The sequence below is a fragment of the Diabrotica undecimpunctata genome, chromosome 2 (assembly GCF_040954645.1).
Source record: "Diabrotica undecimpunctata isolate CICGRU chromosome 2, icDiaUnde3, whole genome shotgun sequence".
In the NCBI taxonomy this organism is placed as follows: domain Eukaryota; kingdom Metazoa; phylum Arthropoda; class Insecta; order Coleoptera; family Chrysomelidae; genus Diabrotica; species Diabrotica undecimpunctata.
In genome coordinates this window covers 171,214,069-171,231,159 of record NC_092804.1, presented here as the reverse complement: position 1 = coordinate 171,231,159, position 17,091 = coordinate 171,214,069, and the positions used below count along the sequence as shown (strand labels likewise).

The 17,091-nt window shown below is 35.3% G+C and overlaps 1 protein-coding gene across 4 annotated transcripts in view; it reads right to left on the bottom strand.

Annotated features, from left to right (window-relative positions):
- Window positions 1-17,091, bottom strand: part of toc (toucan) — a 516,113-nt gene that overhangs the window by 17,022 nt on the left and 482,000 nt on the right. For all 4 annotated transcript variants that reach the window (XM_072524002.1, XM_072524003.1, XM_072524004.1 and 1 more), the window contains one exon: window positions 5,050-5,186. In XM_072524002.1, coding sequence (XP_072380103.1) covers window positions 5,050-5,186 — 137 coding nt within the window. The remainder of the gene's footprint in view (window positions 1-5,049; window positions 5,187-17,091) is intronic.

The following is a 17,091-nucleotide window of genomic DNA, read 5'->3' as shown; positions in this document are numbered from 1 at the left end:
AAATTGTCAATGACATACAAAAATTTATTTTCTTTATTAAGGTCTAAGATTTTTGAAACATTTCAATTATCATTAGAGCCAACTGAAATATTTGTGGACTTTGAAAAAGCAATTCACTGTGCTTTATTGTATATGTGGCCCAATGCAAAAATTAGTGGATGCCGTTTTCACTTACACCAAAACTGGTTTAAAAAAATTCAATCTTTGGGTTTGGTACAAGAATATAAGGATACAAATTCAGAAATTGGAAAATGGTTAAGGCATACGTTTGGTTTAACTTATTTAAATCCAGCAGAAGTTGAAGAATGCTTTCTTTATGATTTAATGTGATATAAAAATATAAACGCAACACTTGATATATATGCAGAGTATTTACTGGAAAATTACATTTTCGATAGCGCTCTATTTCCACCACACATATGGTCTAATCAGAATCCGTCTATTGCGAGGACCACAAATGCCTGTGAATCCTTTCATTCGAGATTTAATTCTTCTTTTTATTCAACACATCCTTCTATTTTTATTTTTATTGAAAAGTTAAAAGAATTTCAAGTAGACACTTATGTCAAAATAAATAGTTTACATATACCAGCAAAAATCAAAGATACTACTGTTAAGGCTAAATTGGCATTTTTGGAGAAAATGATGGATAAACTACGATCCCAACAAATACGTAGGTTAGATTTTATAAAAGCTGTATCTTATCATTCCTATAATAGCAAATAAATCATTGTATACAAGTATATTAACGGTAAAATGTACAAAAATTAGGTACTAGTTGTATTATATTTAGATATTATTACAGTTATAAAGAAATAAAATGCACATTACTTTTATTAAAATAAATAAATTAATTAATTATGGTATTTTATTTATGTCGCAGCTATATTTATTTGGTGTCGAATATATCTGTAAGATAAAAACGGGAATTGGGGCTGGTGTCGAAAATTGCCATTAAATTTTAGTCGCTACCTGCTTAGTGTCGAAATTTCCTACGCCCAAGTAAACTAACTTAGTCCCTTTAAGAACTAAATATTTAAATTTGTGTCATGCTGTATTTGACCTCGTGCTCTGTTTTAGTTTAAAATACAAGCCTCGTGTCGCGAAATATTTTCAGTAATTTACCGGCTTCTATACTGTGTGCAATTGAGAGTAATATAATCACATTTTTCTGTCAATATGTCTAGTTCGGACGAAAATAGCAGCACTGAAAATGAAGGGAAGCCACCTCAACCAGGTAATCTGAAAAAGTCGGCGAGGTGTGAGAAATGATGATAATTACCAAAGAAATTAAATAAAAAAAAGCTAGAGTCAGTGGTAATGCGTATACAGATTATAAAGGCAAGATGCAAAGATGCAAGATGCAAGAGCAAAAGCAAATAGTAGTTGAGAATTTCTACAAAATGCAAAACAAGTATGAAGATATATATCTTCAAGGCCTGATACAGGCCAGAAAAATGTAGCAAAACGAAGAAGCAGGAAAAATGAAAGCAATAAATTAAGGGAAGTATCTTTTGATCATTTTATTCGCGTTGGAGATCTGAAAGTGCATATGTATCTGAAAAAAAAAACATAAAGCGAATAAAATTATTGATTAAAAATAATCTGACTCCTAGAGATAATCATGGCAAAAGTATTAAATGGGCAATGCCAGAAGATCAAAACATATTAATTCGTCAGCACATTCAAAGCTATCCAGTAAAAGAAAGTCACTATTCGTGATAAGAATATAAATATCTAGATAGTAGGCTTTATATAAAAATTATGTACGAAATGTTTAGACCCAAGTATCCTGAAACGAAAGTTAAATACAGCTATTATTATACATTTTTTCGCGAAAACTTTACTTTGAAATTTGGCCGTCCTCAAATAGACACATGCGTAAAATGTGAAGAGTTGAATTTAAAAATCAAAAATCCCTCCCTGAGAGACGCCTCAAAAAAATTGACTGTTGCAGAATTGTTGGTACATAAAAAAAGGGCCAACAAGTTGTATACGAATTTAAAGTATACTGTTAAAGAGTGATAGGAACGACGTGGTAGGGCTCGCATTTGACTATACGCAAAATGTTCATGTACCACATATACCTGTACAAGAAGTCTTCTATAAGACCCAACTAACGGTTAATGTATTTTGCATCTCTCTCTCTCTCTCTCTCTCTCTCTCTCTCTCTCTCTCTCTCTTGTCGTTTCCTCATTGCTGAGGATCGTGATTTCCTACAATGCGGGCTGTCAATTTCTGTACTTGATCTGACCATCGGATAGGTGAGCGTCCTATGCCTCTACGTCCTTCTACGTTTCCGCACACAATTAGTCTTTCTAAGTTGTCATTGTCTCTTCTCGCAATGTGGCCAAAAAACTTTAAAACATTTGCAAGACACTGAGAGGAGAGTCTGGTCTGAATGTTTAGCTCTTCGAAAATCGACTGATTGGATCTGTGCTCCGTCCACAAGACGCGTAGCATTCGTCTCCAGCACCACATTTCGAATGCGTCAATCCTTTTCCTATCCTCTGATTTTATTGTCCATGTTTCGGCACCGTAACTGAAGATTGAAAAAATGAGTGTCCGTACCAGTCTCATTTTGAGTTTTTTGGATAAAGAGCGGTCCTTCCATATTTTTGACAGTCGACTCATCGCGTTCTTGGGCATCCCTATTCTTCTGCGAATTTCCGTATGGGAGGAGGCTGCATTGCTTAAGGAAGATCCTAGATACGTGAACTCGTCTACTTTCTCGAATTGATTTAGGGCGCCTGTTGTTTGGAGGATATTCGCGTGGTCCACAATCATGATTTTTGTTTTCTGATTATTAATCTTGAGCCCACACTTGTTGCTTTCGGTTTCTACTCTCTTTATCAGTCTCGACATCTCCTCTTCAGATGTTGCTATCAGTGTTGTATCGTCTGCGAATCTTAAGTTTGAGATCTTTTTTCCTGCAATGGAGTGCCGCCTCTCCATCCATCGAGTGCGTTCCTCATTATGTATTCTCCATATAAATTGAACAGGTCTGGAGATAGTATGCACCCTTGTCGTACACCTCTGCTGGTTTTAAAGGTATCAGATTGCTGGTTTTCTATTCTTATTTTAACTGAGTTATCTTCGTATAAGTTTTTAATTAATATTGCCAAATGATCTGGAACTCCCATCTCATGAAGAACTGTCCAGAGAACTTCCCACTTCACACAATCAAATGCCTTTTGGTAGTCTAGAAAACAGATTATTATTGGAATTTTAAATTCGCGGGCCTTTTCTATGAGCTGACGCATATTAAGGATTTGCTCCCTCGTACCCTTCCCTTTGACAAAGCCTGCTTGTTCTTGGGGAATTTGTTTGTCTAAGTATTATATTTTGCATACATAATCTTCAAACGGAATATTTTTTTTCTATATTTATTACGAAGGACAGGCCAATAAGGGCCCTAATGAAGTATGCACCTTTTTGCTTGATTATATAAAAAATTATATACCACCCAACATAAAAGAGTTGAAACTTTTTTGGGACAACTACCCTAGGCAAAATAAGAACCACACTATTATTATTACCACAGATTAACACAGATTATGTTTGGCCCTTACAGAGATGAGGCGATTAGATAAAATTGAACACTATTTTTCCATTAGAGGGCACTCCTTCTTGCCCTGTGACAGGGATTTCGGTGTCATAAAAAGGTACTTAAAAAAATTGACAGAATATTTGAAATTCATAAGTACACAGAAATTATTGTTAATTTAACTGTCAAAAGCAAGTTTACTGGAAGTGAAGTTCAAGCTAGTAAGATTCTTTAAGCAATGGTGGCTTAAGTATTATTAAAAGACAAGCGTGTTCACTGAATTTCAACAAATAAATGTTCCTCGATCTCAAACAACTCATTTTGCAATTTCAACCTTTAAACATTATGTATATAGCACCGAAACTCCAGGTTATGTAAGGACATCGAAATAAATTAATAGCATTTTTGGTGTTAATCACTTCCATTTGGCTTTACCGAAACATAACAGCCAATTTAATATCGAATTGCCCAAAATACCAGCATATCCTGAAGACATGGTGCCAATTTTGAAAACAAGAATAGGCCATTTGCAAAGACTTAACCAGTAGGTAGCAGAAGATAAGCAAGAGTTTTATTTCAACATAATAAATTCCTGGAAGACCAAGAAATCCAAAACCAAAGCATCTGGAACTGTAAACCATGTTTTTTTTTTTCGATTTTGTTTTAAACTTTGTAAGAATAATGTTTCATTTTTATGTTTTATATTATATTATTTCTTTAATTTTGTATAAAATGTATACTTCTGAAAGGACCTAAGTTAATTTTTTTGAAAAATCTGCCTAATAAAAATATTAAGAGGTTGAAAAATAAACAACATTTTTCTGTTTTTCTCAAAACTTGAAAATATCCACTTAGTACTTTTAAGAAATAGTCGATTCAATTGTTGTATTTCTCCGTAACTAAATTCCTCAATAATCTTGGAGCTATCGACAAAATGCCACTCATTTTCGATAATCGATTGCCAAAATTTAACAAAAATATGAAACAGGTATGAAAGTGTGCTTAACAATAGGAACTACTCTACTTTAATGAGATCTTTGGCTTTTCATTAATTTAAATCGAAACACACAACTTTACAACAATATACAACATTAGGGATGAGTTGTTGATCTCTTCACACTTTTTGCAATATGCACATTTCAGTTGGTCTACCTCTTCGTGTAGTTCCCTTTAGATTCGGTCTTATTAGATATCTTCTCCACTCCAGTATAGTGCGAAGTTTATATTGACGTCTCTATTTTTGACAATATTCTTCTAAGGACTTTTCTCTAGAATATTAAATGTCCATTTTTATCTTGTCTCACAGTCATAATACATAAGTAATCCAAGTATTAAGATCCTTCTTAAAATGATCTTAATTGTTTTATACATTGCCGGTCGAGGTGTTTGATTACTCAATAATAACGTCTGTCGATACGCTTTTTTCTTTTCCAATTTTTTTCGCGTTTTTCTTTTCTTTCAAATTCTTACAAATCACAATATCAATAATAATTTATACTTACATTAAAAACAAGATGTTGTACTAGAACGGCAAGTGCTTCGGCAACAGGAGGCTGCTTAACTTGAGGAACCCTGATTGTTGCAGGGGGCCGAACGGTGGGTGACGTACGACCCCCTTTGATTGTACCTCTTGTGCACTCTGTAACAACAAAAAAATATAATTACAATTACGTTAAAAATTATCAAAGCGTATAAAACTAAAGCTAAGAGATTTCTATAAGGTAATAAATTAAATTGTATTGGCAAATATTAACGTAGTAGTTAATATGATATGTAGCAAAATGTGTTTAATAGTTAATAAAGCTCAATAAATATCAATGTAACGTTCATATTTTTAGAATAACGGCAAAACTTTCGGGTGAGTAAATTTTAAGTGTAAGAAAGAGGTACAAATGTTGAGTTCCGACTGCACCAGAATCTTCTATGAGTGGGAATTTCTAAACCAAGGGAAATCATACTCTTGCAAAAAGTTTTGCACAATCTTTTCCTCTTAGTAGCCACTACCGACCGAAACAAGTGTGTTTTTCGATTAGATAAATCAAGTAGTCAGAGCTGGAGTATGGCTACGGTAGATCGAAGTAGGGCTCATTTGTCAGAACGCCGTAAGTCTCTTTAAGGGTAATTCCCTCATTTGGCTCGGTTGCATAAAGGCCGAACCCAGAATCTGCCACCTCTGATAGGCCAGTGCCAAGCACTTCCAGAGGACATGTAAGGAGGTTTCCTCCTCATTACAAAGATGGTACCATGGGCCATTCGCCAAACCAAGCAGATGACGGTGCGCCTTCAACGATGCAGATGAGCCTACAATGGCGGGTTAACATACTAACCACCAGAGAGCATCTTCTACGGTCTAGAAGGAAAAGTTGGGCTGTAAGTCTAGCCTGTCTCATACCGAGCTGGAATATACGGAGAGAAACCTAGGCTAAGCCTTGGTTAAAGCCTAAGTACTCACCTCACTATCTTCCAAGCAGAAATTTATGCGATAGAGATATAACTGCAGGAACTAATAAAGAGAAACTGCAGGTGCAAATCTATAAGAACTATGGCTTGAGGAAAGAGATGGCCCCAAAACTACCCAGAAAAATTAAAGTTTCCATATATAAAACATTAATAAGGCCAGTGTTAACCAAAGGGTTAGAAACGTGGTCACTTACACAAAACGACCAAGAATTGCTTAAACGTTTCGAGAGAAAAATTCGAAGGAAAATATATGGAGGAATCTAAGAACAGGGTTTGTGGCGTAGGCGCTACAACTTTCAGTTATATAGAAGTTTTGGCGAACCTGACGTTGTAAAATGTATTAAATTAGCACGCCTTCGATGGATAGGACACGTAATTAGGCGAGATGAAGATGCAACGATCAGAGCAATTTTCGACCGAAGAGGACCAGTGGGAAGACGACCCAGAGGAAGACCAAAACTTAGGTATCAAGATAACATAGATTATGATCTAAAATCCATCGGAATTAAAGCATGGAGGAGAGTTGCCAGAGACAGGGGCGAATGGAAGATTGTTCTGAAGAAGGCTTTGTCTCATAACGAGCTGTAATGCCACTGATGATGATGATCATGAACTACTTTCTTCTTCTTAACGTACCGTTTTCTTTCGAAGGTTGGTGATTATTATGACTATCCCTATTATGTTTACAGCTGAGTTAAAAAGTTGAGATTTCAAGAACACTTAAACCATTCTTTAAGATAACGAAGCCAAGGCATTTATCTTGCTCCAACGGCACGTTTTCTTATAATCTTTCCCTGAATGATAACTTGCAGAGGCTGCGCTGGTATTTTGCCCCTCTCATCGAGTGGCCTAGGTAATATAATTTTCGTATCTTTGAACTACCAACCTTGGTAGTAATAAATAGAGCAATCTGGTCCCTAGCCCGAAACAAATTACAGGTATCAATAAATATTTAAATGCAGCATAAATATTTATTATTACTATTAACGCCTCAATTTAATTTTCTGGATGCTGGTATACCAAAGAATTGGTATAATTAAAGTGCGAGCACAAGGGAATCTCCCATTACCATTTAAAATTAACAGGCTTAAAAAGAATAAAAGAGCGACGTGCTAAGCTGAAATATATGGATAATATGGAGAAGTATTTGAGGGATATTTGAAGAGATGAGGTGGAGAAGACAGCCTCTCGACAGGAAAGAATGGAAGGATGTTTTGAGGTAGATCAAGGTTCACCAAGAGCTGTAGTGAAATCTGCTGATGATGATGATGATGACATGACAATTGAGAGCAACTATTACTTAATACCCTAATTGTTGGTTGTACGAGAAGTAAAAATATAGATATGTGGGATATCTTAATGGAGACCATCGCATCGTATCCTCGCCTAGAGCATAGCACTGACAGTGAATGCTCGCATTTAAAATAATGCATTTATTTTACCTGGCGATCGATAACATGGTACGATTCTATGGTCGGAGCGAGGGTCGGCGCCCCGTTGTGAGCGCCCACTAAGATTTTTAGCATAGAGAGTCAAAAGTTTAAAAGGCGGATTGAGTTAGTCGATATTCAGTGATCTGATGTGTTTGGAAATAACCTTTAAGACGAATTTAAAACGTAAATGACAGCCGGTCATAATAAGAGTTTTTTAAGACGGAATTATTTCAAATTCATTTTCTTGAACTAGTCACTTTGGTCGCTTTATAATTACTTAATATACAGTAACTACACGCAACTATCATTTAATTATCTATATTTTAATTAAAACTGTTTAACATCACACGGGCTTTTACTTCACGTGTCTTTAACGAATACTACAGGTATATCTAAAGCTATAACACTGTTTTACTGCATCTTGAACGAGTTTGACAATTACATAATTGGACTACAATTAGTTAATATAAATAAGTTAAATAAATAGGTAAATGTAGTTGATTATATAGATAATTTTCTTCTTTCGTATAACCCTGGTAGGGTGGACAAAATAATTGATTTAAATCATTCAAAATTCTCTAGATGTTTTTATAGATGTTTGGCAACGTTGTAAGAACATATGACAGGATAAAAATGTTATAAAAATGTCATACAATATTTATGTTTTTGACTTATAAATGTCACAAATATTAACAGTCATTCTATTATTAGTGTACAAAGTGAAAATATACAAAAAACATTTTAAAGATCTATATTGTATATAAAAATGAGAAGTTCATATATTTCTGGTAATAAAGCTTAAAAGAAAATACTATAGGTAAAATATAACAGCTTTTTTTATTACTTATATAATTGAAAAATATATATTATACATACTTACTTATTTTAGCTAAGAATATAGTTATCATTATTAGATATAAGTGAAGTTTTTAAGAGCCAAACACAACGTCAAATCAGTTTCTTCAACATTATAATTAATGAGAAATACAATATTTTGACAAAACACTGTACATGTTCAATTAGTTGCATATTTCTTCTTCTAAATATGTAAATTTTGCCGTGAAGAATTCATGATTGTCAACAATTTGTAAAATACTGACACAAATGTATTGATTTATGATTTGTCAAATATTTGATACCTCATGCGGGGAAATTGGCAATAAGGTGATAAAAACTCATCAAAAATATTGCAAAGAATTCATATTTTTAGTACTTGAAGTATATTACTTTAAATTGTTTAACCTTCCAGCGGTCGCGCGTATGTGGTAGATACACGGGTAATAGATTTAGTATAATATCTATTACCTACGCTGCGCTGCGATCGGGTGCTTTTCGCTATTGTATTCCTACTCCATTACTAAAGCAACCTTCCAGTGCACAAATAACCTGTGAAGGGATAGTACGTTGCTGAGAATTTTGCATTTGTATTTCAGATATAGGCGCGACTTTTTAGGTAAGCTTTTATAACATCTATATTTTTTGTTATAGTTACATTATTCTTATTGTAATATTGATAACATATTACTATTTCATGCATTTTTTGTGTTGAAAACTTTCTACGTTGATATAAGAGGTCTGTATCTCTCATATACACGCGACTATTTGTGGCAATTAGTTCCATTTTGTTTATTTTATTTTAGAAATGGCGGATAAGAAGAAGATTTTCAATCTCAATGATCTCACTGATATAGAAGCTGTTACAAATTTGATGTTTGCTGAGTCGGATGACGATATACGTATGAATGATAGCGATACAGACGAAGAGGAACATGTTTCGGAACGTGATGACGATTCTGAGTCCGAATTGAGTTATGGAAGTAATGCCGAAGACGAAGCTGACAGTTCCAACGAGGCTTATATAGCTCATCTAAAGAAAAATGGAAAAGTTTTCGACTAATGGATTTGGCAAAAAATACAAACAAAAAAGTAAGCGACCACCTCGCAATATATTATTCCGTCTCCTTGGGGTCATTGGACCAGCTAAGAATCTCACAGACATCGTTGATATTTGGAAGTGCCTCATAACTGATCCTATGAATGAGAGCATCTCGTAAAGTTCACAAATAAGTACATAAGTTCTGTAAGATCTAATTATTGTCGTCCAAGAGATGCCAGGGATACAGACAAACTAGAAATAACAGCCCTTTTGGGTTTGCTTTATTTGGCGGGCATTTATCATGGTAATCGAGTTAACCTTGAAGAACTATGGAGAATAGATGATTTCAAAACAGTGATGAGTTGGAGAAGATTTCTATTTTTAATGAGAGCATTACGTTTTGATGACATAGCTACGAGAGTAGAACGTAAAAGAATGGATCGCTTGTCTCCAATAAGGAATATTTTCGAGGAGTTTGTGTCCAATTGCCAAAAATGCTACTCGCTTGGAAACAATGTTATAATTGACGAGAAACTAGAGGCTTTTCGTGGAAGATGATCCTTTATTCAATACATCCCCAAAAACCCAATAAATATCGGATCAAAATGTATGCCATGGTTGACGCTCGCATCTTTTACACTTATAACATGGAAATTTATGCAGGGACTCAACCAGATGGCCCATTCTCCATAAGTAACAAACCACGAGACGTGGTAAAAAGGTTGGCAACACCTATATTTAATACGGGGAGAACACTGACCACCGACAACTGGTTTTCTGATTTTGATTTGATAAAAGATCTTGATGAGAAAAAAATTGCCTTTGTAGGAACGATGAAAAAAAATAAGGCCCAAATTCCCAATAAATTTAAAGTTATAAAAAAGCGTGAGCCCAATACGAGTATTTTTGGGTTTCAGAAGGACATGACTCTTGTTTGCTACGTGCCTAAGGGCTATAAAAACGTAATATTAGTTTCAAGTTACATGATGACGCAGCAATCAACGCAGAAACACGTCACCAAAAGAAACCCGAGATTATAACATTCTATAATAAGGCAAAGGGAGGTGTAGATACAGTAGACAAACTTTGTGCTCGATGTAGCCTCGATCAATAGTTATATAATCTATTCCACCAATAATAACGAAAAAATACTTAGAAAGAAAATAACTTCGACTACTTTCAAATGCTCTTGTGAAAAGTCACGTCGAACGAAGAACACAATACTCCCTTCAAAATGAGCTCAAAGAAAAAAATTTCAAAAAGAAAAGCAAAATTAGGTATCGAGACAGTAGAGGAGGCCACAGCAAGTAAAAGAAGATGTAAGCCTTGTCAAAATGATAAACGTTCAAGGATCACGCGCTACAGCTGTGAAATTTGTCAGAAATTCATCTGTATGGAACATTCAAAGCATATTTGTCAAGACTGCAAAACTGCGATACAATAATATATTTTGTATTAATATTATAATATTTCATTACCTACATCTTAAAATAACTAATTAGCATTTAGCGTACCTAGGAAATGCGCGACCATTCTTGTTGGTACAAAGGCCGCGACCACTGGAAGGTTAAATAAAAAAAATCTGACAAAGATATGAGGAGGAAAAAAGAAAATTATACAAATTAAATTCGTTATGTTATATTACGCTGGTAGTTTTAGAACAGCATCCTCACAGTAATAACAAGTAATGATTTAAATGAACTCGAAAGCTCAAACAAACCTTAAAGAGTTTTTACTTAAAGCCCAATCGATGAGTCCAAAACCAAACACATCTATATGACATATATATATATATATATATATATATATATATATATATATATATATATATATTAGGAGAAAGAGAAAAAGAATTATATTTAAGTAAATAAGCTCATTGATTTGTTTATACGGAAATTCTAAAAGAAACAAATTAAAACACTTCAAACGCTATTTTTGTTCGAATTAACCACTCAACGAGCTAATAGCTCTTTGTGTGGTAAGTTCTAAAATACCGATACCTGTGAAAGAAACAAATTTAGTAACGGATATCCTCAGAGAGTACGAGGGAACTCACACACCGGTAACAAACGAAACGCGAAACTTAAAGAAAACAAAAGACGCGTTTACGATGTGTAACTGACAAAATTGTTATTTTCACAGATGTCGGAACTTCAAGACGTTTTGTTTATCGCGATTCAATTCGTTTTATTGAAAAATTAGGTTTTCTTTGTGGGAACAGACTGTTTATTGAGCACAGGAAGTTACTTCGTTTGCAAGATGTGCCTTGGCAAAACAGTATACGAGGTAACTTCTAATTATCAGCGTTTTCTCATTGATAATATATATTTTTTATTCCCGTGTATTTCAAATCTGTAATTTAATAACGGAGACAGCATAGGACGATTTCTGAAGAGGAAATCGAAACGTTGAAATAAGCGCATTTTTAACTGAAATTGTGGTTCAAATATTTTATTTTCGAAACATCATACAAAAAATTGAGTGTGCCGACATGGACCATGACCGTTCTTCCCCAATACCTTCTGCTTCTACACTAGCTTCTGCGTCACAAAATGTTTCTTCCTCCGAACTTCTCTACTGTTCAGTATCTTTTAAATCAGTGTAAAACTTTCTAGCCTTTATGTTTTCCAAATATTTGGTCAAGTGGAGAAGATCTTGTAACTTAGCAGCTTTGACCGGTAGTGTGCCGTTGTACAAAGCTTCGGGATGATTGTAGCTAGTAACTTTCAGCTAACTTTAAGCTTCCTTAAATTTCTTTTCGGGTTTCGTTAACTTTGCATTCAAAAAGCGAGCTTGCAAATGACCCAGAATAGGTATTTTTGTGAAAGATAAATTGAGGGCTATTTTTCGTGATTTCGAACACTCGAATACGTCTCGTATTCTTTGAATCGTTTCTCTGGTTATGTGTATTTAAATCCTCATTTAGCATGGTGACTACGCTACTACCGGACCGTATAAATATGTGATTTAATGCCCTTTCTCAATTACGATTTCGTTGTAGATGGCTCTATGTTAAAGGGTTAAAGGTACTCTTAGCATTGACATAATTTCCAATTACCTTCTATGCTAAGGTCCGCAGCAGAATGTATAATTATGAATCAATTACACAATTGCCACATAATACATTGTATACTCTTAAGAATGCACATAACCAAATAATAGTCTCCGCGGATCTAATTCATTATCATTAAACAGTTCAGGAAGTTGCTGTATTAACATCTCATTACCATTTTACATAACTGACTATAGAGTGTACGTTTGAATACACAATTTAAGTAATTGTACGGAGAGATATTATTGCAATTATTTCCAGTGTGAATTTTCTAGGAGGTCTTTCTTTGAATACAATAGCGAGTTATTCTTTTTCACCGTTAATAATTTTAAGTGTTTAATTGTCTTCGAACGGGGTATTTGTACGAGTTAGTTGATTAATTATTTCTTTGGTTTAATATCAGACACGCCCGTTCAAAAATACCATTATTTTTTAAATATATATATATATATATATATATATATATATATATATATATATATATATATATATATTTAAAAACGCCGAGCTTTCGACATTATCTTTGATGTCTTCAGGGCTTTCGTAGTCTCAGTCTCTTAAGCCCCAGACACTACCACACTGATCACTAATCAATGAATTACAGAGACAAAGACAGATACATCAAAAGCCATGAAGAAGACATCAAAGAAGATAGAATAGAGAGAATCGAAAGCTCGGCGAAGTGATAATCGACGCAGTTCAACCCGGAAGCCTGTTGAGTTTAATATTAATTCCTGTAATAGTATTAATCTTAGCTTAAAGTTTAATTGAACTAACCGCGGAAATCTTAAAACATTATATATAGACGCTTTTTTATGGTTTAAAAGCATCCTAAGTTCTCTACAAAAAGTAATTCTGTAAGAATATAAGTAAAAAAAGTAAAAAGGGTCTATGACGAGATAGTGATATATCTGGCTCAAGTTATTGATGTTGGTTCTTTTATTTAGGGAAGTTCGATGTTTTAGAATTTGGCATATTTCAAGGAGGGATCGCTTATAGCTTTAAGAGCTGTGTGATCTCTAATAGAGCAATAAACATAAATGTAGAAGACGTTTCTGTTACAGGCATGATTACGAGGGGGTCCACAGGGTGGGGTGCTACCACCACTCCTCTGAAACATAGTTCTAGGCACGCTGGTTGACCAACTCAGAAGCAATGGTTTCTACACAATAGCCTATGCAGACGATATTGACGTCCGTATTATGTTGAGAACACACTATGTGAGAGATTACAAGTTGCTCTCCGACTAATAGAAACATAGTGCAAGGAACACTCACTATCTATAAATCTTAAGAAGATAGAGATGGTCCTTTTCACCAGAAAAAGAAGAATCACGGGCTTATTACCCCCAAGGATTCTAACCTACAGTCTAAAGTTTTTTGACGAGGTGAAGTACCTTGGTATTACCCTTAACAGGAAGTTAACATGGAATTCATACTTAGATCGTAGAGCTAAAAGAGCATATATTGCCTATGAGTAATGTCGACGAATGGTCGGACGTACTTGGGGCCTTTCGCCCAGGGTGATCGCCTGGGTCTACACTGCTGTCATTAGACCAATGCTAACTTACGGAACTATTGCTTGGCTACCAAAAGTGCTACAGGCAATAGCAATTAACAAACTAAACCATATTCAGCGGATGGCTTGCATAAATATAACAGGTGCCATGAAAACAACACCAACTGCTGAAATGGAATTGGTCATTGGCATCACGCCTCTAGACATATATATGTCAAAGAGGTGCGCTGGTGAAAATGATGCGACTGCGTTCAGCTGGTGCAAACCTTGATGTAGAAATGGGACAATTGAGAACTCGTTTCTAGCGGGGAAAGCTAGATTCGCTACCCCTGCTACAGGCAGGCTGCCACTCAAACAATTGACAAACCCTACAAAATCGAAACAAGACAGTATAGGGAGACAAACGTGGCAAATGTCTATTGCATATACACCGATGGCTAAAAAATGGAAAAAGGCTCAGGATGCAGGATATACTCTAGGTAAATATAGCCGGGAAAACTATAATAATCTGCACAGATAGCAGACAAGCGCTACTAACCTTGAATAGACCACGTGTCACATCAGGGTTAGTAATGAAGTGTCACGAATCACTAACTTAAGCTTCGAATGGTAATACCATCATTCTGAGGTAGGTTAAAGGACACGACAGGAATAAAGGCAACCGCATTGCTGACCAATTGGTTAGGAAGGCGACAGGCCTAAGACTCTTAGGGTCTTGGATATTTTTGGTTGGTCAACTACAAAAATCGCAGATATTGTCAAATGTCACTCCCATACGCAAACCGTGAAAAGATGGAAAGAAGAGCAAGGATGTAGACTTGCCAGGGTAACACTAAGTAACCTTGAAAAGTCAGCTAGAAGAAATACTTGGGAATGACCAGGAAAAACCTGCACTTGACTGTTGGTTTTTTAACTGGTCATTGTCAACTACGCAAACACCTCCACAGACTGACGAGAACGAGAAGACGAAACTGTAGAGCATGTCCTATGTGAATGCTCGGAGTTATCGTTAATATGAGAGTACGCGTTCGGCGAGTCCTGGCCCATACCTGCCCACATAGGGAAGATGTCCTCTGGTGACTTGTCCAAGTTCCTAGAAATGGCAGGATGGACAATGAGCTAAGGACGACAGATCCCTGGGAGGATGCACAAGGGGTTAATTGTGGCCTAAGTGCTGTGGAACTTAACTCGCTCTCCCTACTCTATAGGTACTCGTTGCTTAAAATCGGGAGCGTCTGGGAGCATATGGATCAGTAAGCATATGACTTCTTCTTCTTCTAGTTCCATGACCGTTATCGATCGTTGGATATCATGTTGGCTACCATATTTGCTATCGTGACTTAATTGATAGCAGCTCTAAATAATGATGTAGTCGATTTTCCGTACCATTGTCTTAGATTGTTCAGCCATGATGTTCTTTTTCTGCCAGGACAACGTTTACTTTGGATCTTTCCCTAAATGATCAGATGCAAAAGTTCATATTTTTCAGTCTCATAATGTGTCTCATAATGTGATCGAAGTATTTCAGCTTGCGTCTCATTATTATATTGACCAGTTGTGTTGTTTAGTTCAGGCGTCTAAGTACCTCCCCATTTCTAACTCTGTTGACCCAGCTTATTCGAAGTATTCGTCTATATAAAGGCTTCCATTTGGTTTCCATGCTTCCACTCCATACAGTAGGACTGGAAAATACAGCAGTATACCATTAAAAGGGTAAGGTCAATGCTAAGATCGTGACGACAAAATACGTTCCTCATTTTTAGAAAAGTGGCTCGGGCTTGTTCTATACGGCTTTTAATTTCTACGGTTTGATCCCAGCTGACATTGATATTACTAATTAATATTTTAATGGAAATAAGCGTTTAAAACATGATTTTTGTACTCTGCCCAGTACGGCGTCTCCGACTTTTATACCGTTATCCTGTATATAGTTTTTGATTGCTAACTATCATATATTTAGTTTTCTTAACGTTTAGTTTTAATCCATACTAATCACACGTTTAATTTATTTTGTTCATTAGATTTTGAAGGTCTTCTAGCACTAAGGTATCGTCGGCATATATCACACATGATTGCGTATATCACACAGAAGAGCTGTGTGATATACGCAACGTTATTGACTGATACAGTGAAAGCACAGAAAGCACAGGAGGATCTGGTCATAGATGAGTTGTTGGCAACGAAAAAATTCATGTTCTGGGCTAGCCAATGTTCAGGCCCCCTTAGCCCATTGTAAATAGTAAAAAAATAGAATAAAACAGGTTTTGACTAATAATAGAATGGAATTGTAAAGTAATCCAGAAACCTCGAATTAAAAATCTCCATTAAAAAGAAAGTATTATTCCACCCAGTTCCTACTCAGGCTAATAAAAGCCCTGATTTGGGACAATTAGGCCTAACGAAAAAAACACCTTCATCCATAGCGCCCAATAATACCTATAATACCCTCTATTAACAGCGCAATTAATAGAAATACAGATAAGTACAGCTAGACAGACAATGTCACTCAAAAAACTCTCGTGGGTAAAAATTTTGCTTTTGTTTTGATTTAAAAACTGAAAAAAAAATTGTTAGTGTCCGGAGCCGCTGCAGGTAACAAATAAAGAAGAAGATGGAATGAGAGAGATAAAAGAAGTTGGAACCCTGGAAAGAAAATCTTAATATAAAAAATTTATGAAATATACTAATAATTGCTTAATATGCAATAGATTCGAGAAATTACAGAAAAAAGTAATTTACCTGTCACCAATGTTCAGTGTGCCACCACTGCTGAGCTGCATTTCCTACTTAACGTTAAAGTTCGATTCATATTTCAGTTGTGTCAATCTGCGTATAATAACAGATTGTGGGAAAGTTTTCGACGTAGGAAAAGAATGTAAATTTTGCCAATTTCACGGTATAAGATTGTGCGGGATAGAAACCGTAATTCACATGCCAATTTAGCTCAATACCTACTTATTTTCGAAAAGAATGGTTTATTCGAAGCGATTCCGCATCTTTAACAACACTAATAAAGAAATTATTTAGATACACCGCGAAGTGAAAATTAATAATGCACAAAATTGGAGATATCCGGAATATTACAATGTTGCAATAAAAATTGCGTTATATTAGGACGTGTCTAACGAATTATTTTCTATTTGTGAATAAAAGTTGAAGGTGTGAAAAGTTGTCGTTAAAAAAAGCTAGGCAAACTAGTCATGTA